We start from the raw sequence: 26561 nt of genomic DNA on the forward strand, positions 1-26561 counted from the left end.
TTTTTTAGGTTTTTATTAGCTTTTGTGTTTCTATTATTATGAATTGCCTATTTATGAACTTTGGGCATTTTTTAGCTGTTCTTCTATTTCTAAGAGCTGTTTATGCTTTAAAACTATTAACCCTTCTCAGTAGCATATGTTATACATACTTATATTACTTTCTTGGTTGCCTTTTAACCCAAAAGTATTTTTTCACTGTATAGAATTTTATATTTTCATAAATCTATAATTTTTATTGAAATCTTCTGCCTTTAGTGCCATAATATTAAGAAAGCTTTCTTCATTACAAGATCATACATATATTCACCTGTGTTTTCTTATATTGTTCTTACAGATTTATTTTTTTGTGTTTAACTCCAGTGTTTATTTTTGTGTAAGGGAGTAAAACATAAGGATGTTATTTTAGTCTATCAGTAGATTTGTGTGCTTTTTTTAAGATTTATTTTTTTATTGAGGTAACATTGGTTTATAACATTATGTAAGTTTCATGTGTACCACATTATATTTCTACTTCTGTATACCCTACAGCATGCTCACCACCAAAATACAGATTCTGCCTGTCACCACATATTTGATCTCCTTTACTCATTTAGCCCTCCCCACTACTCCTTCCCCTCTGGTAACCACTACTCTATTCTCTTTATATGTGTTAGTTTTTCGTTTGGTTTGGTTTGTTTTTGCTTTTGTTTTTTGTTTTTATATTCCACATATACTCACGTAAAAACGTGTGATTTTCTTCATATAAGTTCTACACATTCCCTGTTAAATGTATTCCTAGGTATCTTAAATTTTTTATTACTAATGTCCATGAGATTAGTTTTCCATTATGTAATTAAATGGGTTATTGTTGGTATATAGGAAATTATTATTGGTATAGGTATATTACTCAACAATGTTACCAGTTTCTCATCTTGTCTGACTGACTCAGAAAGAATGCTAGTACTTTGCTATTAGGTACAACTTTAAATGTTAAGATAACTTTTTTTTCAGATTAAAGAAATTTACATTTACTCCAAGTTTATTAAAGATATATGGATGTGGGTATAGATGTAGATTAAATATTAGATTTGAATATAGATATCACTGTGTACAAAAACTAAAAACATCTTCATGGTTTGAAATGGAGAGGAAAATAATCCACTGTGATGATAGCAAAAGCTATTTTAAGCCTTTCATGTGTGAATGTGGCAGATTACATTAACAGCTTTTCAGAAGTTGAACCATTCTTATATTAGGATATATTTTTCATGCATTACTGGATTTGGTTTGCTCTTTGGATTTTACATCTGTGTTTGATAAGTTATGATTATCTTTTTTGGTTTTGGTATAAAAATTATACAAACTTCAGAAAATGAGTTCCTTAGCTTCATCTCTTTAGTCTATAGATAGTTTGTTGAATATAGGGCTATCATTTGTTCTTGATGTTTGGCAAAAGTTGCTTGTGAACTTTTCTTGATTTTATTTATATTTTGCAGAGGGAATAGGTAGGTTGGTAGAAAAGCTGTCTGGAAGTTAACAGGCCCATAAATGCCAACTTGTGTAGATTGTCAAAACATGATATTCAGTGAAAAAAAGCAAGTTACCAAGTAATATGTACAGTTAATATCATTCCTTTAAATTTTAAAAACATACCAAAAGTCTGTATATTCTTTCTGTATATATATACACATATATGTAAAAGTATTTTAATGGAATTGAGGGGGTGCAAACCAAACAAATGATAGTGACTAGCTCAAGGAGGGGGAACACACGGTTTGAACTAGAGATCATGGTAAAAAGGGATCTAATTTTATATTTTATTATATGTAAACTTCATATTTTATCTTAAATAGTCTTAAGCAAATACTAAAATAACAGTAATCCATTCTAGGTTGTGGGAACATGGGAACACTGGTAGTCACATTATTCATTGTGATTTCTGTATTAATTTTCAAAAGAATTTCAAAAATTCTAATGAATTTTATCAGATGACTTTCCAGGATCTATTGAAATGACCTTTAGATGAATTACGCTAACAAAAGTTTTAATAATAATTTTTATTAAATATGTTTTTTGGCTGCATCGGGTCTTCGTTGCTGCATGTGGGCTTTTCTCTAGTTGCGGCGAGCAGGGGCTACTCTTCATTGCAGTGCACAGGCTTCTCATTGCAGTGGCTTCTCTTGTTGTGGAGTGTGGGCTCTAGGCACGTGGGCTGCAGTAGTTGTGGCTTGCGGGCTCTAGAGTGCAGGCTCAGTAGTTGTGGCACATGGGCTTAGTTGCTCCGTGGCATGTGGAATCTTCCCGGACCAGGGCTTGAACCTGTGTCACCTGCATTGGCAGGCAGATTCTTAACCACTGTGCCACCAGGGAAATCCAGGATTTTAACATGAATTATTTATATTTTTGTGGTATCTTTTCCAGGTTGTATGACCAAGAACTAGTTCTGTGTTACTATTACTCTGTTCCTTGAAAAGTGTTTCTTTGCTTCCTGCAGAATAAAGCCAGGACTTTGAGATTAACATTAACATCTTTCTAAATCTGACGCCGTCTTTAATGACCAATTATATCTGTACCTGTCAAGCACACAGCCTTTTTTCTTATAATTGATCTCACTTTCCTTCTCTTTTTTATCCCTTTGCACATTTTTTAAAATGCCAATAATGTGATCCTCTTTCATTTAGCAATCTGTAATCATCCTTTCAAATTGGTTTCCTATGTCTTCTCTTAAATAATATATGTATGTGTGTATGTGTATAAAATTTGCCTGTAAGTTTATGTATTTGGGGAGGAAATGGGTATATGGAAAATAATAAACAATATATTAACATGTCGTCTAAATGATCAAAAACTAATTTATACAGAAGGCTTCTTATTTTCTGTGTAAAGTAGTGCGGTGGACACAAAGATGTGCCTCCCAGATTCCCCTTCAAGGAAGGACCCGTTGCCCCAACTGCTAAGAGTGCTGTTAGGGGACACCCTTCAGCTGCAGCCCCTTCAAGGATTGCCTCTCACAGAGAGAATTTCCTCTCCCAAGTAAACGACCATCCAGGAGCCACTCACATACAATGACTAATCAAGTCGGAAACAGAAAGGCCTGGCAGTTTCAACCCAGTGCAGGACAACTACTATGGGTCCTTTCAGTTCACAAGCTCTGCTTAGGGTCAGGGCTGTTAGACTTGCATCATAGCTGACTTCTCAATCTTCCCTCTCCTCTTGCCTTCCATAGATATTGATCCCAAAGGCACTCCCAATAAACATTCCGAACACTAAATTCCACCTCACAGTCTGTTTCCCAGTGGACCCAAACTGCAATAAGTAGTTTGTTTATATTCTATCATAGCCCTTATCTCTTTGTGTTTTGTATACGTATCTGATTCCTCTCTTGCCCTCTGACTAACTTGAGGGCAAGGAATACCTTTGCATTCCCAGCATTCTAGGCCTCAGTAAGAGATGCATACACACACACACACACACACACGTTAACTGAACAAAGTTACAAAGTATAAAAATTCTTAAATTTAGAATTTTAAAGATTTTATTTTAAATGTTTTCCAGCTTTCAGATGACATGGAGACAAAGAAGGATATAGAGGTATTTACAATTTCTGTTTTATGAGATTATATATCAAAAGTATTATGTGGATCTAAAAGAATGTTTACAATAAGATAGATATAGCTATAAATTTAGATAGGGTCCCCAGGAGAGAAAGTTGGAAACAAATACAGAAGCATTCTTTTTCTGCCTAGTCCATTTCTTTATGTGTAGTGTAGCTAAAATTCTTGGTAATTTGAGCTATGTCAAAATTAGTTCTGAAGTAATTGTTTTTACTTTTAGATTTGGCATATGAATATGTCAGTGCTCTTAATTTCATAGAAACAGATAATATGAAGATTTCTCTTAGGTGGGATAAATATATTTTACTTATTTTTAGTAAAAATATGTAAAATAATTATGTTAATGAATGATAGTTAAATATCTGTTTTCTGTAATCATATGAGACTACTATACTGAAAAGAATGAAGTAATTCCTGTTCTGTGGTATTTCCTCTTTCTAGGGTTGCAACTTCCCAGGATTCAGAACAAATGAGCTTACTCAACTACCCAGACATTTGAATGCTGAACGAATTTATCTTTTTATTTTAAAAGCCCATAACTTTGAGGTATGTAAACATTATTTTATTTTTATTGTGTGATATATTTTGAGAATATGATTTAATGAATTAGACCTTAATTTAAAGCTATGACAGAGTAGGTGTTAAGCAAGATTTAATTCTTTTGGGCATTAAGTCTGGCAGGAAAGACCAGTGACATTTTTAACGCCCTAATCTACAGAAGAGAATGTATTAGATTCTGTGTTACTGCCCCAGGAGTCTGAGGTTGCCAGTGTGCATTGGCTTGGCATGTGACTGTAACAGGTGTTTCACTCTCCCTCTTCCTGCTCTATAGCTCAGGATATGTTAGCCTGCTCATTTTGATCCCAAAATAATTTATGAGAGCCCTTCCCCACAACCCTACCTTTTGAACCTCCAAGTGTCTGGGGAATTTTTAAGAAATATCCCTACAGAGTAGCCAATTGATGAAAAACTGCAGGCATAGGAAGGTAACTAGATCATTGGACACTGATTGCCAGGGATAGGACGAGGGCTGAATGGTTACTGGTATTGATTTCCCACCCAATTAAATATTAAGTGGTCACCTAAAAAGGTTTCTGTTTCCTGGGGACTTGAACAGTGCTCCTTGTACCTCCAGGCAGATTCCTCTCGAGACAGTTCTCTAAGACGAACTTGGCCCCTAGTAGGCCCTCTTCCCATCCCTCACCCCCAGCTTTCCTGTGGCTCTTTCTTTCTCAACACAAAATCCCTGTTTTCTCTCCTGCTATAGTACTCTATAGTCCTTCAGAAGGAGTATAATCAACCATTAAATTTGGATGAATCAGCTCCAGCCATTATTTTCTGCCCATTTTCCCTCTCTTCAAGATGGAAGAGAGTGTATTACTTTAGTGTTCCATCTTCAAGAGACAGTATTCCAAGAAATAATCTGATTAACCTGACTTGGGTCTCTTGTTTGCCCCTCAGTTAGGGAACCACAGAGCACCTCAGTTGAAAACTCTACCTAAAATGATTCAGTAATGACACTCTCTCTTATTTTCCATGCTAATACAGATGCTTTTCAATTCTCTTTTATGTTTTATGGGATTTGGGTGAGAGGGAAGGCTTAGTTTGCCGTCTTGATCACCTGATACCATTTTTTTTAGAGAAAAACAATAGATGGTAATTGTTATGCCTGGATCATGAGCTTATTTGTTACTTTCTCTGACTATTTTTTCCAAAGTTTCCTCAGGGAAAAGGTTTGACTGTAAAAAGAAATTCATACAAATTATTGTTAAAATAATCTTATAAATGTTCTAGACAATATAATCTTTTTAACTCTCACATTCTGTGTTCTAAAATGGGACTATATTTTAACTATGGATGCGTGTACATTACAGTCACATAAACAAGGCATAGAAGTACAGCTATGATAAACATTTCATATGGTTAACTTGGAGGACGCTGGCATTATTGAAAGAAGTAAGAAAGTGAGGAGTGTAAGTAGGTATGGGTTTAGGGGAAGGGGTGCACAGGATATGACAAGCAGCTGTGTGTAGGGTATTTTGAGTTTGTGTACCAGTGGTATATCTAGGTATATATAACCAGTGTTTTATTTGTTAATACCCCTCCCTGATTTCAAAAAAGAATTTAAATTGGCTTGCTAGAGCATGCACAATGCAATGGCATTGAGATAGATGATGACATTAAAGTGAAGAGAAAATAAGTGTAGGAAAATAATATCAGAGGGAAGGTTATTTCATAGAAATGCTTATTATAACATCTGAAACTTGGAAAAAGAAGGTTAAAGGGTTACTGTTACATGCTTGAAGGTGAGGGAATCCGTGGAATTGCCTGGATTCATGTAACCCCATCCAAATACATTCCTAAACATATAGTCATAGATTAAGTTAAGATAAAGTATAAATTATCCCCTTTACCACCCAGAATGGACCCTTGGCTACAGATGATGCTCAGTAAAGATCTTATTGAATTGAGTGAAAAGGGGCCTATATTTTGAGAAAGCTGAGCCACAAAGATACAGATATACACAAACAGAAATTCAAGAGAACATTAGAAGTAGTTTTATCCAACCTAGAATCTATATTAGGAGAAAAAGTTCCAAGTCAGATAATGTATAGGTTTTAAGGTATGTTTACATTTATTTGAATCAAAAAAGTATCACAAAAGGGTAGAGGGTGATGGAGGAAAGTACCATTTAACTTTTTAAGTTGGGTTTGGGGTTTTTTGGCTGATTTCTGTTTTTGGTTGTTTTGACTAAATACTGATATATTTTAAAGAATTTGGAATTTTCCTGAAAAAGAAAGTTAGTGATACTAAACATAACCAAAGCTTAGAATAGAAGCAATCATGCAGTTAGTTTACACTAAAAAGCATGTTTGCTTGAAATTTGCAAATAATTTCAACAAAAAATATTCAGATTTTCTCCTTTATTTTAATTTTCTACTTTTTTCTTTATGTACTTCTCATATGTTTTTGTAATTAAGAAGTGCTAAATAAGTTGAAACTGTTACCAATGTATATACTATACTTAGTGGCCTATGAAGGAGAAGCGCTCCCACAGTATGCATGATAAATAATCTCCTTGGTATAAACGTTTGCACGGTATCCTTTTTGTAGACTTGTACTTGAGGAACAGAAATTCATACCTATGGATTTCATTAAAAGAATTCTTGAACTCTACTGAATCTGGCATTACACACTTTTAGTGAATAAAATAAAATGACTATTGAAGGTACCTATTTAAACCAAGACTTATAGTCTCTAGTAGTCATGGTAAATTAACTTTATGTGCCAATTTTGATGAATTGCTTAGAAAGAACACTATCTTTAGGGTCTAGACTTATGATGGGGCCCATTGGGTTAGAATCCCATGATTGTTGATACCTGTCTTCAGCATAAAAGGGAAATTGTTAACATATGTCTTGGATTTTTGCTATTCCTGGTCTAGCCTACACTGTCATTTCAGTGACTACTAATCAAATGTGATTATTGAGAATATGAAATATGCCCGGTGTGACTCAGCTGAATTTTTTTTTTTATGAAGTATGGTTGTTTTACAGTGTTGTGTTAGTTTCTGGTATATAGCAAGGCAATTCAGTTATACATATATATATATATATATATATATATATATATATATATATTCTTTTTAAGGTTCTTTTCCATTATAGGTTATTACAAGGTATTGAATATAGTTCCCTATGCTATACAGTAGGACCTTGTTGTTTATCTATTCTATATATAGTAGAGTGTATCTGTTAATCCCAAACTCATAATTTATCCCTCTCCCCTACTTTCCCATTTGGTAACCATAAGTTTGTTTTCTATGTCTGTGATCAGCTGAATTTTTAAATTTTATTTATTTTAATTATATATAAATTTTAAAATTAATACTTGATTCAGTTATTGAACAACTTTCAATTATGGTTGAAACAAAATTACAATCATATAGTTTACAAAATCTAATTATGACCTAGTATTTATGATGAAAATTTATGTTCAAATTGAGATGTGCTATAAGTATAAAATATACACTATATTTCAAAGACCTAGTACCCAAAAGAATGTAAAATATTTCATTAATAATTTAATAACAATTATGTATTAAAATATATTTTAAATATATTTGGTTAAACAAAATGTCACTAAAATTTCACCTTTTACTTTTACTTTTTTAAAATGTTTATTAGAAAATATATATATGGCTCACATTAAATTTCTATTAAGCAGTGGTAGTTTATAACTATTAAATACACACTCTTTATAAAGCCTATTTACAGTAACATGTCTTATAATATTATTAATTTGATCTCCATGTGTCTTTTTTCCATAGGGAAAAATTTTTAAAATCTGGAAGACTCATTTTCTCTCAGAAGCCTCTGTTGCTCTTTTGCATGATTCCTTTTGGTGGTGGTTTCTCCATAAATTTAAGGTATAATGATATTTTTTAAACTTCTTTTTTTTAAAGTTGATTTGCAGCATAATTAATTTTTCAGTAGAGGTAGCACTGGTACAAAAAATGTTTTTCTGATCCTGTCACAGAGCTTGGTTTTTTAGTATTCTGCACATGTTAGAAATCCTGTTTGAAATCTAGAGTTCTTTCAGAGAAGTTAAAACCTTAATATGGATTTCAAAGATCCAGAGTCTTTATTAATCAGAAAAAGATTAGTGAAATCAAACACTGTAGTGAGTAATAAAGTTGTAGCTTTACTCAATACTGTAATGTGCTGATGAACACGAAACAGAATATCCACTGCAAATCAGTGACATTGAGGGAGGTTTCACTTAGAAAACACTCTACAATATCAGATGGGGAGAGGGTCCTCACGTGATTCAGAAAGATAAAAGCTCTGCTTAGGATTAAAAAGAGAAAGACGTGGGTATCTGGGAAGCAATAAGAGAATGGAAATAAGCAGTACCCGAGTCTTACATTAGAGAATACGTGAGCCTGGAAAAAGTGGTGAATACCAATGACTGCCATGTGGCCTCTGGCTCTAGAAGGATGGAAAGTAGGGTAACGCAGGGGATCGCAGTCTAAGCATTAAGAAGGTGTGCTACCCCATCAGGGGAGCCTAATAACAGGCTCAATTCTTCACCTCCCCACCTCAAATTACCCAAAGAAAACTGCTAATGGATTCTTTCATACCATGAAGGAATGGGTGTTACTAATTTTACATACAAACCATTTACATAGAGCCTCATGTTAGAATAATGTAATTCTAGGTAAGATTATCTGTACTATGTTTCTATTATTGTTAGGAGTTGAATGAGGGATAGGAAGTGGTGTATCAGTTCTACAAAGGTAATTATATAGGGAAATTTGTGCAATCAGAGTTTCATTACCTTAAATTTCTTTCTCTAGATCTGAATCCCAAATTTATGTTTTTCCATGATAGAACATGAGAAGAAGCATTACTTTCCCACTTAAATCTTTTAGGATTATATATAGCAAGTTTTTGAAGGAAACATAATCTAGCAATGTTTCTAGTAACTTTGTCAAGCCATATAATATTATTTTGAACAAACAGATTTGACACAAAGATATTAATGACCCATTACATATATAGGATTATCCTTGGAATAAACAAGGATTAGAAATCTTTTCATCTTTAAGCAAGCTTTTCTCTAGAAACTACTGGCTTCCTAAAATTAAAATGCAGTAATTAAGTAATAATTTTTTTGACATCTTTATTGGAGTATAATTACTTTACAATGTTGTGTTAGTTTCTGCTGTATAACAAAGTGAATCAGATATATGCATACATATATCCCTATATCCCCTCCCTCTTGCATCTCCCTCCCACCCTCCGTATTCCACCCCTCTAGGTCGTCACAAAGCACTGAGCTGATCTCCCTGTGCTATGTAGCTGCTTCCCACTAGCTATCTATTTACATTTGGTAGTGTATATGTATCAGTGGTACTCTCTCACTTTGTCCCAGCTTACTTTTCCCCCTCCCCATGTCCTCAAGTCCATTCTCTACGTCTGTGTCTTTATTCCTTTCCTACCCCTAGGTTCATCAGAACCATTTTTTTTTTTAGATTCCGTATATATGTGTTAGCATATGGTATTTGTTTTTCTGACTTACTTCACTCTGTATGACAGACTCTAGGTCCATCCACGTCACTACAAATAACTCAATTTCGTTTCTTTTTATGGCTGAGTAAAATTCCATTGTATATATGTGCCACATCTTCTTTATCCATTTGTCTATCGATGGACACTTAGGTTGCTTCCACGTCCAAGTTATAGTAAATAGTGCTGCAATGAACATTGTGGTACATCACTCTTTTTGAATTATGGTTTTCTCAGGGTATATGCCGAGTAGTAGGAGTGCTGGGTCATATGGTAGTTCTATTTTTAGTTTTTAAAGGAACCTCCATACTGTTCTCCATAGTGGATGTATCAATTTACATTCCCACCAACAGGGCATGAGGGTTCCCTTTTCTCCACACCCTCTACAACATTTATTGTTTGTAGATTTTTTGATGATGGCCATTCTGACCAGTGTGAGGTGATACCTCATTGTAGTTTTGATTTTCATTTCTCTAATGATTAGTGATGGTGAGCATCCTTTCATGTGTTTGTTGGCAATCTATATATATTCTTTGAAGAAATGTATATTTAGGTCTTCAGCCCATTTTTGGATAGGGTTGTTTGTATCTTTGATATTGAGCTGCATGAGCTGTTTGTATATTTTGGAGATTAATCCTTTGTCAGTTGCTTCATTTGCAAATATTTTCTCCCATTGTGAGGGTTGTCTTTTCTTCTTGTTTATGGTTTCCTTTGCTGTGCAAAAGCTTTTAAGTTTCATTAGGTCCCATTTGTTTATTTTTGTTTTTATTTCCATTTCTCTAGGAGGTGGGTCAAAAAGGATCTTGCTGTGATATATGTCATAGAGTGTTCTGCCTATGTTTTCCTCTAAGAGTTTGATAGTGTCTGGCCTTACATTTAGGTCTTTGATCCATTTTAAGCTTATTTTTGTGTATGGTGTTAGGGAGTGTTCTAATTTCATTCTTTTACATGCAGCTGTCCAGTTTTCCCAGCACCACTTATTGAAGAGGCTGTCTTTTGTCCATTGTATAATCCTGCCTCCTTTATCAAAGATAAGGTGACCATATGTGCAAGGATTTATCTCTGGATTTTCTATCCTGTTCCATTGATCTATATTTCTGTTTTTGTGCCAGTACCATACTGTCTTGATTACTGTAGCTTTGTACTGTAGTCTGAAGTCAGGGGGCCTGATTCCTCCAGTTCTGTTTTTCTTTGTCAAGATTGCTTTGGCTATTTGGGGTATTTTGTTTTTCCATACAAATTGTGAAATTTTTTGTTCTAGTTCTGTGAAAAATGCCACTGGTAGTTTGAAATGGATTGCATTGAATATGTAGATTGCTTTGGGTAGTATAGTTATTTTCACAGTGTTGATTCTTCCAATCCAAGAACATGGTATATCTCTCCATCTGTTTGTATCATCTTTAATTTCTCTCATCAGTGTCTTATAGTTTTCTGGATACAGGTCTTTTGTCTCCTTTGCTAGGTTTATTCCTAGGTATTTTATTCTTTTTGTTGCAATGGTAAATGGGAGTGTTTCCTTAATTTCTCCTTCAGATTTTTCATCACTAGTGTGTAGGAATGCAAGAGATTTCTGTGCATTAATTTTGTATCCAGCTACTCTACCAAATTCATTGATTAGCTGTAGTAGTTTTCTGGTAGCATCTTTAGGATGCTCTATTTATAGTATCATGTCATCTGCAAACAGTGACAGTTCTACTTCTTCTTTTACGATTTGGATTCCTTTTATTTCTTTTTCTTCTCTGATTGGCTAAAACTTCCAAAACTATGTTGAATAATAGTGGTGAGAGTGGGAAACCTTGTCTTGTTCCTGACCTTAGAGGACATGGTTTCAGTTTTTCACCATTGAGAATGATGTTGGCTGTTGGTTTGTCATATATGGCCTTTATTATGTTGAGGTAGGTTCCTTCTATGCCTACTTTGTGGGTGTTTTTTTTTTCTTATTATAAATGGGTGTTGAATTTTGTTGAAAGCTTTTTCTGCATCTATTGAGATGATCATATGGTTTTTATCCTTCAATTTGTTAATGTGGTGTATCACATTCATTGTTTTGCCTATATTGAAGAATCCTTGCATTCCTGGGATACACTCCACTTGATTATGGTGTATGATCCTTTTAATGTGCTGTTGGATTCGGTTTCCTAGTATTTTGTTGAGGATTTTTGCATCAGTGTTCATCAGGGATATTGGCCTGTAGTTTTCTTTCTTTGTGACATCTTTGTCTGGTTTTGGTATCAGGGTGATGGTGGCCTCATAGAATGAGTTTGGGAATGTTCCTCCCTCTGCTATATTTTGGAAGAGTTTGAGATGGATAGGTGTTAGCTCTTCTCTAAATGTTTGCTAGAATTCGCCTGTGAAACCATCTGGTCCTTGGCTTTTGTTTGTTGGAAGATTTTTAATCACAGTCTAAATTTCAGTGCTTGTGATTGGTCTGTTTATGTATTCTATTTCTTCCTGGTTCAGGCTCAGAAGGTTGTGCTTTTCTAAGAATTTGTCCGTTTCTTACAGGTTGTCCATTTTGTTGGCATATATTTGTTTGTAGTAATCACTCATGATCCTTTGTATTTCTGCAGTGTCAATTGTTACTTCTCCTTTTTCATTTCTAATTCTGTTGATTTGAGTCTTCTCCCTTTTTTTTCTTGATGAGTCTGTCTAATGGTTTATCAATTTTTTTATCTTCTCAGAGAACGAGCTTTTAGTTTTATTGATCTTTGCTGTTATTTCCTTCATTTCTTCTTCATTTATTTCTGATCTGATCTTTATGATTTCTTTCCTTCTGCTAACTTTGCATTTTTTTTGTTCTTTCTCTGTTGCTTTAGGTGTAAGGTTAGGTTGTTTATTAGAGATGTTTCTTGTTTCTTGAGGTAGGATTATATTTCTATAAACTTCCCTCTTAGAACTGCTTTTGCTGCATCCCATAGGTTTTGGATTGTCGTGTTTTCATTGTCATTTGTTTCTAGGTATTTTTTGGTTTCCTCTTTGATTTCTTCAGTGACCTCTTGGTTATTTAGTAGCGCATTGTTTAGCCTCCATGTGTTTGTATTTTTTACAGATTTTTTCCTGTAGTTGATATCTAGTATCATGGTGTTGTGGTCGGAAAAGATACTTGATATGATTTCAATTTTCTTGAATTTACCAAGGCTTGATTTGTGACCCAAGATATGATCTAACCTGGAAAATGTTCCATGAGCACTTGAGAAGAAAGTGTATTCTGTTGTTTTTGGATGGAATGTCCTATAAATATCAATTAAGTCCGTCTTGTCTAATGTGTCATTTAAAGCTTGTGTTTCCTTATTTATTTTCATTTTGGATGATCTGTCCATTGGTGAAAGTGGGCTGTTAAAGTCCCCTACTATGATTGTGTTACTGTCGATTTCCCCTTTTATGACTGTTAGCATTTGCCTTATGTATTGAGGTGCTCCTATGTTGGGTGCATAAATGTTTACAGTTGTTATGCCTTCTTCTTGGATTGATCCCTTGATCATTATGTAGTGTCCTACTTTGTCTCTTGTAATAGTCTTTATTTTAAAGTCTATTTTGTCTCACATGAGAATTTCTACTCCAGCTTTCTTTTTATTTCCATTTGCATTGGAATATCTTTTTCCATCCCCTCATTTTCAGTCTGTATGTGTCCCTAGGTTTGAAATGGGTCTCTTGTAGACAGCATTTATACGGGTCTTATTTTTGTATCCATTCAGCCAGTATATGTCTTTTGGTTGGACCATTTAATCCATTTACATTTAAGGTGGTTATCTATATGTATGTTCTATTACCAATTGTTTTTGGTTTGTTATTGTAGGTCTTTTCCTTCTCTTGTGTTTTCTGCCTAGAGAAGTTCCTTAGCATTTCTTGTAAAGCTGGTTTGGTGGTGCTGAATTCTCTTAACTTTTGCTTGTCTGTAAAGGTTTTAATTTCTCTGTCAAATCTGAATGAGATCTTTACTGGGTAGAGTAATCTTGGTTGTAGGTTTTTCCCTTTCATCACTTTAAATATGTCCTGCCACTCCCTTCTGGCTTGCAGAGTTTCTGCTGAAAGATCAGCTGTTAACCTTATGCGGATTCCCTTGTATGTTATTAGTTGTTTTTCCCTTGCTGCTTTTATTATTTTTTCTTTGTATTTAATTTTTGATAGTTTGATTAACATGTGTCTTGGCGTGTTTCTCCTTGGATTTACCCTTATGGGACTCTCTGCGCCTCCTGTACTTGATTGATTATTTCGTTTCCCATGTTAGGGAAGTTTTCAAATATAATCTTTTGAAATATTTTCTCAGACCCTTTCTTTTTCTCTTCTTCTTCTGGGACCCCTATAATTCGAATGTTGGTGCATTTAATGCTGTCCCAGGAGTCTCTGAGACTGTCCTCTATTCTTTTCATTCTTTTTTCTTTATTCTATCCCTGGCAGTTATTTCCACCATTTTATCTTCCAGCTCACTTATCTGTTCTTCTGCCTCAGTTATTCTGCTATTGATTCCTTCTAGAGTGTTTTTCTTTTCAATTATTAAGTTGTTCATCACTGTTTGTTTGCTCTTTAGTTCTCCTAGTTCCTTGTTAAATGTTTCTTGTATTTTCTCCATTATGTTTCTGAGATTTTGGATCATCTTTATCATTACTCTGAATTCTTTTTCAGATAGGTTGCCTATTTCTCTTCATTTATTTGGTCTTGTAAGTTTTTACCTTGCTCCTTTGTCTGTAAGATAATTTTTTGTCATTTCCTTTTTTTTTTTTCTTCTGATGGGTGGGGCTGTATTCTTGTCTTACTGGTTATTTGGCCTGAGGCATCCAGCACTGGAGTTTGCAAGCAGTTGGATAGAGCCAGGTCTTGGTGCTGAGATGAGCACCTCCAGGAGGCCTCACTCCGATTAATATTCCCTGGGGTCTGAGGTTTTCTGTTATTCCAGCTTTTTGGGCTCAGAGCTCCCATCACAGGAGCTCAGGCCCGACCTCCAGGCTGGGAACCAAAATCCTTCAAACTGCATGGCATGGCAAAAAAAAAAAAAAGGTGCAGTACCATATCAAAGAATAAAAAACAAAATGTATTAGGAAAAATAAAAATATAATTGAAACAACTGCAACACAGTAAAATAAAACCACAACAGAAAAAAAAAGGGGGAGGGGGAACAAGCTAAAAGGAGAGAACAATAACAGAGTATAAAGAATAAAAGAAAATTAGAAAAATAAAAGATTTATTAGGAAAAATAAAAATATAAATGAATCAACAAGGTAAAACAGAACCCCAATCTAAAAGAGGAAAAAAAAAAAGCCTTGGCTATGGGGGTGTTTCGGTGGGGGTGGAACTTAAGCAGGGGTGGGGTTTTGTGTGTGGCGGGACTTAGGTGGGTGGGGGTTGACGTTTGAGTGTGGGGCAGGGCCTCTGCTTAGTACCTGCACAGAAGGGGAGGGCAGTACATGGAAAGGAGGACCTCTGGAGTGTGGAGTTCCGGAGTTTGGAGTTAGGGCCCTGAGTGAGGGTGTGTGGGTGGGGTTTAGGCCCAGCATTGGAGGGGGTCTCCAAGTGTAGAGGTAGGGCCTTGGGTGGGAGTGTAGGGGTGGGGCTTGGGCTCTGCACTGCAAGAGGGAGACTCCGAGGTCAGAGGGTTAGGCCCAGGAGCCCATCAGGCTCACTGGTGCCTAAGTAGACAGAGAAAGTGCTGGCCGCATTCCCTTCTGTTCCTCTGCACGCCACCACCACCGTCTCCCCAGGGTCTCCCCTGTCCCCAATGGACCCCTAACCTTGGGTGGGTTCTGCTGGGTGTAGGAACTCCTCCTCCCCCAGCCACCCCTCAGGGGTGCTGGTCCCGGAGGTCCGGCCTTTACTTTTGCTCCCCCTTCCCTCCCTCCCACTCCCTCAGGACCCATGCACGGCTGGAGGAGGCCTCGGTGGGCAGAGGATCAGGCTCAGGATCTCAGCAGGCTCCCAGGGGCCCTAGTGGGCAGAGTAATCCTGGCCATGCTCCCTTTTGATCCCCTGCCCTCTCAGTGGTCCCCCAATTTACCCCTTTGGGCGTGGGATCCCTTCCCCTCCCCCAGCTGCCCCTCAGGGGCGCCAGTCCCATCCTGCCTCCACTTCTCCTCCCCCTTCACTCCCCCCACGCTCCACGTTCTACCCGGTCACTGGGGGTTCCTCCTGTCCCCTTAGGTGTCTGTGGTCCCCCACCAGTGCCTGGTAGATGCCCTAGTTGTGCGGAGACACAAATTCCGCATCCTCCTAGTCTGCCACCTTGACTCCACCCCCAGTAATAATTTTAAAATATTATAATTTAATAACATTTCCAGTATCAGTTAAGATTTCTGGTGTGTTTTGAGGAACAATATATGATTCAGCTGGATGAGTGTTCTGCTAGTGTTCTAGGGAACTGAAGGAATATCCAAGCCATATTGAAGCAACATTTCCGTGATTTAACCAGAACAGCTCCTCTTTCATCTGTTCTGTTCATTACATTTCACCTATGGTTTTATTTCTAAGAGGATTCATTGTTAAATATAAATGTATTGAAGCCAGTGAACTAGATAAATAGCATGACCTCTTAGGTTCCTAAATCCACCAAATAAGTGTGGTGCATGCCCATACATTTTTACCAGCATTGTGTGGGAATATCTGTTTTGTTAGGTTAGCTCCTATTTCAAGTTGTACTACATTTTCAGGTGAGTACAAAACACATAAATTCTATCTACTTTTGAATCTACTTTATGAATAATAAATAATACTGACTTTATAACTGGAATAGAACCCTGAGCCACTTGTACTATTTAATTACCAACAGCATAATATGAAAAATATATATATAATCATACTCTAGAACATAGCATGGTTCAGTATGCTGGCTCTAAAACTTATTTCAGTAGTTTTTAGGTGACTGATATAATAGCAGATTTCCTTTATTGCCTATGATGTAGTGGTAGCTTGATCTAGTAGAAAAAGTGCTGCACTGGAATCCAGGAAATTAAAATTTTAAATCTGGCTCTCCCAGTAGTTAGTGTGAGACTTTGGGCTAGTCAGAAAATCACTCTGAGCTTCAGTTATGTCATCTCTCTAAAACAAAATAAAACAAAACAAACAAAAAACAGGTAAAAATAACATATACTTTCTTTTTTCTAGAGTTGGTGTGTGTACTAAAAGTGACATGAATAAGATCCCTAGTAAACTGTGGAAATACTATATAAATGTAATATGAGATTCAATATAATAGAATTAAGATCTGGCTTTCAAAAACAAGTTTATCCACTTAGAAAATGATGTGACTTTGAATAGTTACTTACCTCTCTAAGTCTTTCATAAAATTTTTAAAAAATTACCTACTTTATCTGTTTATTGGGAGTTATATTAGAAAATGCATGTAAAGTTGTTTGTTTACATGGAAGTAGGTGTATGGTAAGTGTTCAATGGTTACATCTATCATTATTATTTATTATCATATTGTTAGTGAGAATGCAGTGTTCTAAAAATTGCTGGCCAACGTGTAGGCTAATGATAAAAATTTCCTTGATGGTGTTTAACTAGAATAGTTTGAGTAATCATATACCCTTAATGTTTTCAAAATTGTCCTTGGAACATTGGCTCCCAAAAAGATTCAGGAGGCTGGAAAGTACATCAGTTCCACTCATAAAATAACAAAGACAAGCCATATATAACCAACAAAAGTCACAACTTTTTTGAACTCATTATACAGGGTAGCCTTCAAAGCAAAGAATATTACGGAGGAAAAAGAAAGTAATTGTATAATTATAAAGTAGTCAATACATCAATATGACATAACAATCATAAATATTTATGCACCTAATTAAAATGCTTTGAAACACATTTAATGAAAAAATTTTAATACTTAAAGAAGCAATAGACAAATCTATAAGTATAGTTAGGTATTTCAACACCTTATATTCAATAATTGGTCGAATGTGCAGAAAACCAGTTATTGATATAGAATGATGTAGATGACTTGAGCAATACTGTTAACCAACTTTATGGATCTAATTGATATTTCTTAAACATTCCTCATAACAACAGCAGAATACACATTTTTCTTATGTACCCATTAAACCTTTACCAAGTATATTCTGGGCTAGGAAAACATCCTAATGAAATTAAAAGAATTCAAGTCATACAAAGTATGTTTTTAGACCAAAATGGAATTATATTATAAATGAATAACAGAAAGCTACCTGGAAAATCTTCAAATATTTGATAACTAAATAACACACTTCTCAGGAACTGTGGGTCTAACCAGAAATCAGTCGGGAAATTGAAAAGTATTTTGAACTTGATGAAAATGAAAATACAGATTAAAATTTGTGCGATGGACCTCAAGCAGTATTTGGAAATTTAAAGCATTAAGATGTCTAGATTTGAAATAAGGAAAGTTCTCAAAAACCATGACCTCAACTTCTACTGTAGGAAACTAGACAAAGAAAAAGAAATGAAAACCAAAGTATGCAGAAGAAAGGAAATAATAAAGATCAGAGAGGAAACCAATAAAAGGAAAAACTGAAAAACAGAAGGAATTAGAGAAAATGAATTCAAAAGGTGGGTCTTCAAGAATTCTAAAAACAAGGCAATGCAGGAGGAATTTGAAACCTCTGTTTAACTGAGAATAACCATAGCAAAAACAAAACCCAAATGGAGCTTAACATTTTACTTAGTTGACCCAGACCCCTAAAGGCTAACAAGAGAAGAGACATACCTATTCCCAAGCATAACTACTTTATACCTCAGGTTTTACTGTCCTATTGAAGATGTCCATCTCTCAAACAAGAATTGCAAGACACATAGAGAAGGAATGGAATTGCTGCATTGTTGGGTATGAAGATGTTCAACTTCACAAGGTAGTGCCAAGTTGTTTCCAAACTGGATGTACAAATTATTCTCACATTGTTGATGTATAAGAGTTCTTAAACAACCAATGATTCAAAGAATAAATCACAGGGGAAATTAGAAAATAACTTGAAACAAATGAAAGCAAAAAACACAATGTACCAAAACTCATAGGATAAAGCAAAAGCATTGCTAAAAGAGAAATTTAAAGTTTTAAATAAATCAAAAAACAATATATCAACAACCTAACTTTACATATTAAGGAACTAGAAAAAGAACAACAAAGAAGGAAGGAATTACTAAAGATTAGAGTGGAGATAAGTAAAATAGAGAATTGGTAAACAGTAGAGAAAATCAGTAAAACCAAAAGTTAGTCCTTTGAGATCAACAAAATTGACAAACCTCTAGCTAGACTAAGAAAAAAAGTGAGGACTTCCCTGTCAGTCCAGTGGTTAAGACTCCGTGCTTCCACTGCAGGGGGCATGGGTTCGATCCCTCGTCGGGGAACTAAGATCTCATATAAGATCTCATATGCCATTCAGTGCAGCCAAAAAAAAAAAAAAAAGGACTCAAATTACCGAAGTCAGAAATGAAAGTGGAAACATTACTATTGTCAAAGAAATAACAAGGATTATTAGAGTACTGTGAACAAACATATAACAACAAATTGGATAGCCTGTATAAAATGGACGAATTCCTAGAAACATATAATTTTCCAATACTGAATAATGAAGAAATAGACAATCTGAATAGACCTATAACTAGTAAGGAGATTCAGTCAGGTTTCCGTAATCAGAAACCTCCCAACAAAGAAAAGTTCTGGACTAGATGACTTCACTGATGAATTCTGCCAACATTAAAAGAAGAATTAACACCAGTCCTTCTCTAACTCTCCCAAAAAATTGAAGAGAAGGGAATAGTTTCTAGCTCATTTTATGAGACCAGCATTACCCTGATACCAAAGCCAAAGATATTACAACAAAAAAAGCATCTAGAGACCAATATCCTCTTTGATGGATATTGATGCAAAAATACTAAATACTAGCAAACTGAATTCAGCAGTATATTAAAAGGGTTATACAATCTGACCAATGAAATTTATTCCTGGAATGCAAGTATGATTTAACATATGTTAAATAGCTAGATCTAATGAACATATCAGTAACCTGAATATCCAAAAGCTGTAGGATACGTTTTCTTTTCAAGCATACCAAAATATGTATAAAAATTTACTGTACCATTTTGCTACTCAGTTTCCTGTGGAGGTATATATGTTGTGGACATTAGGTTGAATTGTATTAATCAAAGACATGTTCTGGAACTTTCTGTTTGGGTATTTCATCACACGTGTTAAGTGTAGATCATGTAACTGAAACATGCCAACTTTCTTTACTAGTAAATTATATATTATCTCATTTAATTCTCACACAACCCTAAGTCTTAGAACCACTGCCCATTATATAAATGATCAAGAATTGTTAACTATTAACATTATCATTATGATTTCTGCTACTATCTCCTCCCATAAACTTATTACACAAGCATAAAAGCTGTATTGGGAGTTAGGAGACCTAGATTCTAGTCTGGCTTTCAGTTACTTAACTGTGTATAACCTTAAATAATTCTCTTAATCTTTCTGGGCATCAATGCAGTCATTAAAATAGAGGGGCTTAACCTAGGTGATATCTAACTTCCACTTTATGTCTAAGATCCTATGCATTTATGAATCCTAGCTCATATGGCATGCTAATTTCATAGAAAACTACCACTAAATTTGATCATTTTTGATGTTTATTACCAAAACCTATTAATTCCAGCTTGTGCTTCTACTGTTGACATCATAAATGAATTTGGACTCTAATTCATCTTTATTGCTTAATTCATGGATTTGCACTCTAATTTATCTCTTCATTGCTTAATAGAGCAAGAATTCAAGGTGCTACCTTAGGACTTTAATATTGACATAATCTATAGATTTCTTCCTTCTTATGACATTCTACTTACTTTGTTTTTAGTATAGTTCTCATGTCACAATTTTACTAGTTCTGGCTATGGCTGTCTCATTCCAGTAATTGCTTTGACTTTATACTGAGTTACTGATTATGAAAAATATGGAATGGTTATAGAATAATAGCAGGCAACTATGCCATTGATTGCCTTGTGCATGCCAACTACTATTCAAGAACCTTCATTAATTCATCAAATGTTGGTGTGCTTTCAGTGTGCCAGGCACCGTGCTGAGGGCTTGAAATACAAAGTCAAACAAAACATAATCCTTGTCCCTATTTAATTTTAAGATAATACTTTAAGGTATGTGATATTATCTATATTTGGCAGATAAGGAAACTAGGACTTAATTAACTTGCCTGGGATAGTACAGCTAATGAATAATGGAGCCAGCATTCAAATTCAGGTCTGCATGATGCCAAAAACCCATGCTCATTCCACTATAGCAACTGATCTGCCCTTTAAGAAGATAGAGTTACTGACATTATGTAAACAGATTCTAATTTTAAATTGTAGTATTAATGATTTTAATTCCACGTGTGTTTTATTTTTTAAGCCTGACAGAGAAAGTCAAGATTTCTTGTTTGATAGAATTTCAGAAAGTTATGTGTCACTTTTCATGAGCATACCTCTAAGTCGAAAGGATGCATTCTTTCAGGTAAATATAGAAATTAACTAATTATGCTAATTATTTTTATAGCAAGTGAAATATAAAAATAGTTATTTTATTTAAACACATATGAGAACATATTTTGTTACTTTGCAAGCAAAATTGCCTAAAGTAGAGTTAATAATGATAATATTTAAAAAGTCATGCCCTTCCACCCCAGAATATTGTATTCTACTGACTAAAAAGCCTTACAGAATCTCCTCAGTGTGGTATATGTATTTGTTTGCATATTAATAATTTGAAAACTATTGACTTGTTCTATGTATAGTCTTGGTTTTTTACCTACAAAATTATCATTTTTCTTTTACTTTATAAAGTATCTTTCGATCTAAGAGGACTTAACTTCTTGTGTTATGCCTAAGTACTAAGCACATGTTACAGTAAAGAACAATGGACAAATTTATGAATCAAATGTTTTACTATGTCTGTTATAGTAAAATAATTTGGTTAAAATAATTTATGTTCTTGAGTAATGTGAAATGAAGACATGTAGGAATTTCACTGAGTATTTTAAAATGTAAACATCTAGCATTTCAAAGCAGAAGCCACATTCAAATACTTTGTTGTACTGACATCTGTAAATCAGAAATACAGAAGTATTTTTGAGTCAGTCAATGTTTTCATGGGTAAAACCTAAAATAAAAATAAATGTCCTTCATGATGAAAACATAAACGAACTTAAATTGCCGAATATTTATGCTCAGTCTTGATCTATCTCACAAACATATACATACAGTATTGTAGAAGGAAATCAGTAGTGGACTGGGCATAAGGAGACTTGGCTTCACATCTGGAATCTGCTCGTAATTACCCAGGTGATCTTGGCAAGACATTCAGTCTCTCAGTTCCACAGCTGGTTGTCCATCAGATGAAGAGGTTGATCCATGATTCATAAATTGTTTATAGAACACTAATGTTCTGAAAGATAGACTAAGATTTTCTCTGCTAATATTAAATTTATTTTTCTTATTTGCAGGAAAATAATAGTTAATGGTTGGGATTTTTGGTCATTAAATTGTCTAGAGATGACAAAACCAGCTGTTTCTCCTATCCATACGCTTTCACCTAGTCTATCCCTTTGTGGTGTTTCTAGCCTATACATGTGGCTTGATGAAATCAAGCATGCTTTAACACAGGGCTCTTAAGAAAAGAATAAAAGACCTATTTAATGTGAACAAAGGAGGTAGTGGCACCATTGCATATCCCTTATTCTGTCATTTCTGGTCTTACATTTATGGTCCAAATGTTCTCCCTTGGGATGGATGTGCCTTTTGGTAGATATTGTATTTATAACCCTTCTCAAATCATGACTTGATTTTTTTTCTAAGTCCCTATTTTCAGTGGCTTTTTCCAAGGAGAAATTAGAAGTTGTTTAACCAAGATTCAAAGCCTCACTTGAGAACAAATAACATGTACACCGTAATAATTTGACCCCTTGACCTTTGTTCAGTCATTTTATAATGTTCCCTCTCCCTATCTCAGTGCTTGAGAACCACGCCACCTCCCTACAGGTATATTACCTCCACAGCTCTATAAGTAGAAATGGAGCCTCAACTCTCATTGACCAATTTCTATTATTTTTAACTCATTCAAATAAGAAGGTGTTTTGTTACTATTGGCTCATCTGATTCATCTTACCACAGAAAGAGAAAACTATTAATATTTAAGAATCAAAAAATTAGCTTCAAGTCTCACTATTCAGTACAAATTAACTGAATCTGAACATATTTAGTATAGCTTTTGCTTCAGTTTCTTCCAATATCATACAATGATATTCCTTCAGAAATTTTCCCAACATCATTTGACACTTGATCTCTTTTTCCCCTAATCTCCTGAAGGTGAGATATTCACAGAAAACTTTTAAAAGTTCCTCTTACTTACCTTGTTCAACTTTTAAATTTTGATTATTAGTGTGATTTTATATACCACAATTATAATATGTGATTTTTCTGGTAGTAAAAATGTTCATGGTTCATTCAGTAAAATTAAATATATCAGTATTTTAAAGCATTCTTCCCTCTCCTCTTCTCCCCTACCCAAAAAAACTTATGGAGTTCTTCAAAGAATACCATCCATTACCAGCAGATTTTAGCACTACTGGATTAGGCGACTATATTAGTTTCCTATTGCTGGTGTAAAAATTATCACAAAGTTAGTGGCTTAAAACAACAGAAATTCATTGTCTTACAGTTATATAGGTCAGAAGTCCAAAATGAGTCTTATAGGACTAAAATCAAGGTATCAATAGGGCTAGTTTCTTTAAGAGGCCCTAGGGGAGAAGCCATTCCTTGCCTCTTCTAGTTTCTGGTGTCTGCCAGCCTTCCAAAATAGTAGATAAAATATTTTAAATCTTTACTATAAAAATCTGGTATCTTCCTGTGTTTAGTCAGTCCCCAAGAGAAACTTAGTAGTCAAGCGAATTTAAGTCTAATAGAATACTGGTAGTACCATCTGTTTGTATGATACAAATATAAAATCTGATCATGATTTTACAGTCGTGGTTATAGTATATTAACTCACCTAAACAGGCTTCAATTATTTAAAAACATGCTCTTTATTTTCACCACACACTCAAAGTGATAATTGTGTGACGTGATAGAGCTGTTAGCTAATGCTATGGTGGTAATCATATTGCAGTAAACAAATGTATCAACATGTTGTACACCTTAAACTTACATAGTATTACATGTCAAATATATTTCAATTAAAAAATATATATATATATGCTTTTTATTATAATGACCTGAAAGACAGTATTCTTTTTCTGAAAGAGGGTATCAATAGCAAGGTTAAATGAAATAAATGTAGAATCATTAAAGTATCTTATCTTAATTGTAACTTCATCCTTTATCCAAATTAAATTTTTTTTCCCAAAATGCTAACAAATAGCCAAATTGACTGACTTTATTTTCAACTCTTCTTTGTTCATATTCCTCAGTTAGAAGTGCAAAGAAGTGCTAAATGGCCAAAAGCAAGCTATAAGAAAAAAGGGGCACGTATATTTCACAAATTTAGTAATTTCTTTGATAGTTGAGATATGTTAAATGAAATATGGAATTATTTTAATATGACTCTGTTTTTGGTAGGTGTATCCTGATTGTTTGGCACAAGCTATCTATGCAACATTCCAGGAAGCATTTCCAGAATCCAGTGATTTCTTTAATGATGAATTTAAAGAAGATCTAGGGAATAACATTTTTCTCTGGTTGTCAGGTACGAATGTCATTAAGTATTGATCATTATTGTGGTACCTAAAACTTTTGAATTGCAGCGTTTTGTTTACCCAGTCAAAAAAATTTGTAGTTCTTTGCCTTACAAAACATAGCATATTAATGTCTGTGTTTCAAAATAATAATGATTATTTATTTTATTCTGAAAATTCTGTTATACTAAAATTAATCAGTTGTTTACTTTAGAAAGCCAAATAATTTTACAGGCAGTGGAATTATTGTAGAAACCCAAATTGCCACAGAAAGAAAACCATACCATATATATTTTATATTTGTAAGAGAAATATTTTAAGCTGCTTTTGGAACACTGCTGGCATTTTTATAGCAAATAATATTGGGTAAATTCTAGAGCTAATTGAGTTCCTTGTAGAACATAAAATCATTAATCAAGGAAAACTTATTTTTTGAATCATGGTGTGTGTGTGTGTGTGTGTGTGTGTGTGTGTGTTTAGGTAGGAGTGGTAGGACTCAAAGGCTGAAGGGAAGTAAGATTCCATCCTAGAGTACTTAGCTAGAGATTTAGGCACTTGGGTTTAAAACTAAGCTATTGTTTCATATTCCTGGAAAGACCTCCCCAATATTGTTTCCTAAGACTACTATACCATTATGGACTACCAGAAGCTATTGACTGTTTTCAAGTCCTTCTTATAAATCTGTCCAAATTTTGACTAATTTTTTAGAACTGTTTTGTGTCAATTCTTAGTAACCAAACCATTTCTTTAAGAAAATGTTTCATATTTTAAGGAGGGAGTCCTTGGGAGGTACATGCTAGAAAACAACCCTGAGGACCACCCACCTCCATCAATACACATAGGACAGGAGTCTCCTAATTATAGAGAAAAATCCAACTAATTCAAATATAAGAAGCAAAAAGAGAATGAGCACAGCATTCATACAAAAATACTATACGAAAAAAAATGTGAAGAACAGAACAACTTTCCTACAGACCTGTTGTAGAATGAATTGTGTCCCCCAAAAATTCATATTGATTTCTGTGTGAAATTTTATAAGTCACTGTCTTACTTAATCCTTTTATTCAAGTTAGTTTTGTCATTGATTGTCTAGGGTTTTCTATGCATATCATCTGCAAATATAGTTTTCATATTTCTTTTATGATTCTTATGCTTTTAACTAGTTTCTATTATGTAATTAAAGAAGAATGTATATAACATATTTAGATGAGCAATAGCAATGAGCTAGGAGATTTATAAGGAAAGGTTTTAAAGTCCTCTGGTAAATCCAGTGGGGGAGTGTCTACTTTACACTCTTCTTATGGGTCTTCAAAGCATTCCACATGCAAACTGCCTGAAGTAAAGGCAAGAACACTGATATAAATACCTTATCCTATTTAAATATCAGAATGGATAGTTTTAACTGAAGTAAACAAAAATTTTCTTGTTCAGGACGTTTTATAGGCTATGACTGGTAGAATTAATCTGAAGGTTGAAAATTCAGCAATTTCTATTATTCTATTTTCCAGTTTACTAATTCTTTCTTCTGTCCCCTCCATTCTGCTGTTAAACCCATTCTTGATTTTTTAAAAAATTTGGTTATTGTACATTTCAGTTATAAAAGTTACATTTGGTTCTTTTTTATATCGTCTGTTTCTTCACTGAGACTTTGTTCTCTCATTTGTTTCAAGTGTGTTCATTATTGTTTAAGCATTTTTATGATAACTGCTTGAAAAATCCTTGTAAGGTGATTCTAACATCTGTGTCATCTAGATGCTGGCAATTGTCTTTTCTCATTCAAGTTGAGTTTCCTAGTTTTTTTATATGACAATTAAAACCTGGACATTTTGGGTATTATAAGACTCTGAATCTTATCTAAATTTTGTGTTTCAGCAGGCCTCCTCTGACACTGCTCTAGTTGGGGGAGAAGGGCACTGTCAGGTGGGGAATGAAAGTCCAGGTTACCCACTTGGTCTCTTTTGACATAGCGGTGGGAGGAGGGTTTGTTACAGCTCCCAGCAGACCTCTACTGATACCACCCTGGCTTTTAGGGACAGGGATGCCTTGTTACTGCTCCCCAAGTGGCTTCCACTGACACTATAAGGGGGAGGGTAGCCTTGTTATATCTGGGCAGTGGTCACAGTCTCCACTAGGCCTCCTCTGACACCACTTTCCATAGGGAGAGGAAAGTGCACCTCATTCCAGTCCTGTGGGAATAAAAGTCTTCGGTCTCTGCT

The 26561-nt window shown here is 34.6% G+C and overlaps 1 protein-coding gene across 9 annotated transcripts in view; it reads left to right on the forward strand.

Moving 5' to 3' along the window:
• The window catches only part of FAM227B (family with sequence similarity 227 member B), a 263560-nt gene that overhangs the window by 32922 nt on the left and 204077 nt on the right, over nucleotides 1-26561 (forward strand). For 8 of the 9 annotated variants that reach the window (XM_082453039.1, XM_082453033.1, XM_082453032.1 and 5 more), the window contains 5 exons: nucleotides 3535-3570; nucleotides 4035-4139; nucleotides 7924-8022; nucleotides 21030-21131; nucleotides 24230-24356. In XM_082453039.1, the coding sequence (XP_082309165.1) occupies nucleotides 3535-3570; nucleotides 4035-4139; nucleotides 7924-8022; nucleotides 21030-21131; nucleotides 24230-24356 (469 nt within the window). The remainder of the gene's footprint in view (nucleotides 1-3534; nucleotides 3571-4034; nucleotides 4140-7923; nucleotides 8023-21029; nucleotides 21132-24229; nucleotides 24357-26561) is intronic. The other variant, XM_082453038.1, reaches the window with a different exon arrangement.

This window comes from Balaenoptera physalus (genome assembly GCF_965194825.1).
Source record: "Balaenoptera physalus genome assembly, chromosome: 2".
Lineage (NCBI taxonomy): Eukaryota > Metazoa > Chordata > Mammalia > Artiodactyla > Balaenopteridae > Balaenoptera > Balaenoptera physalus.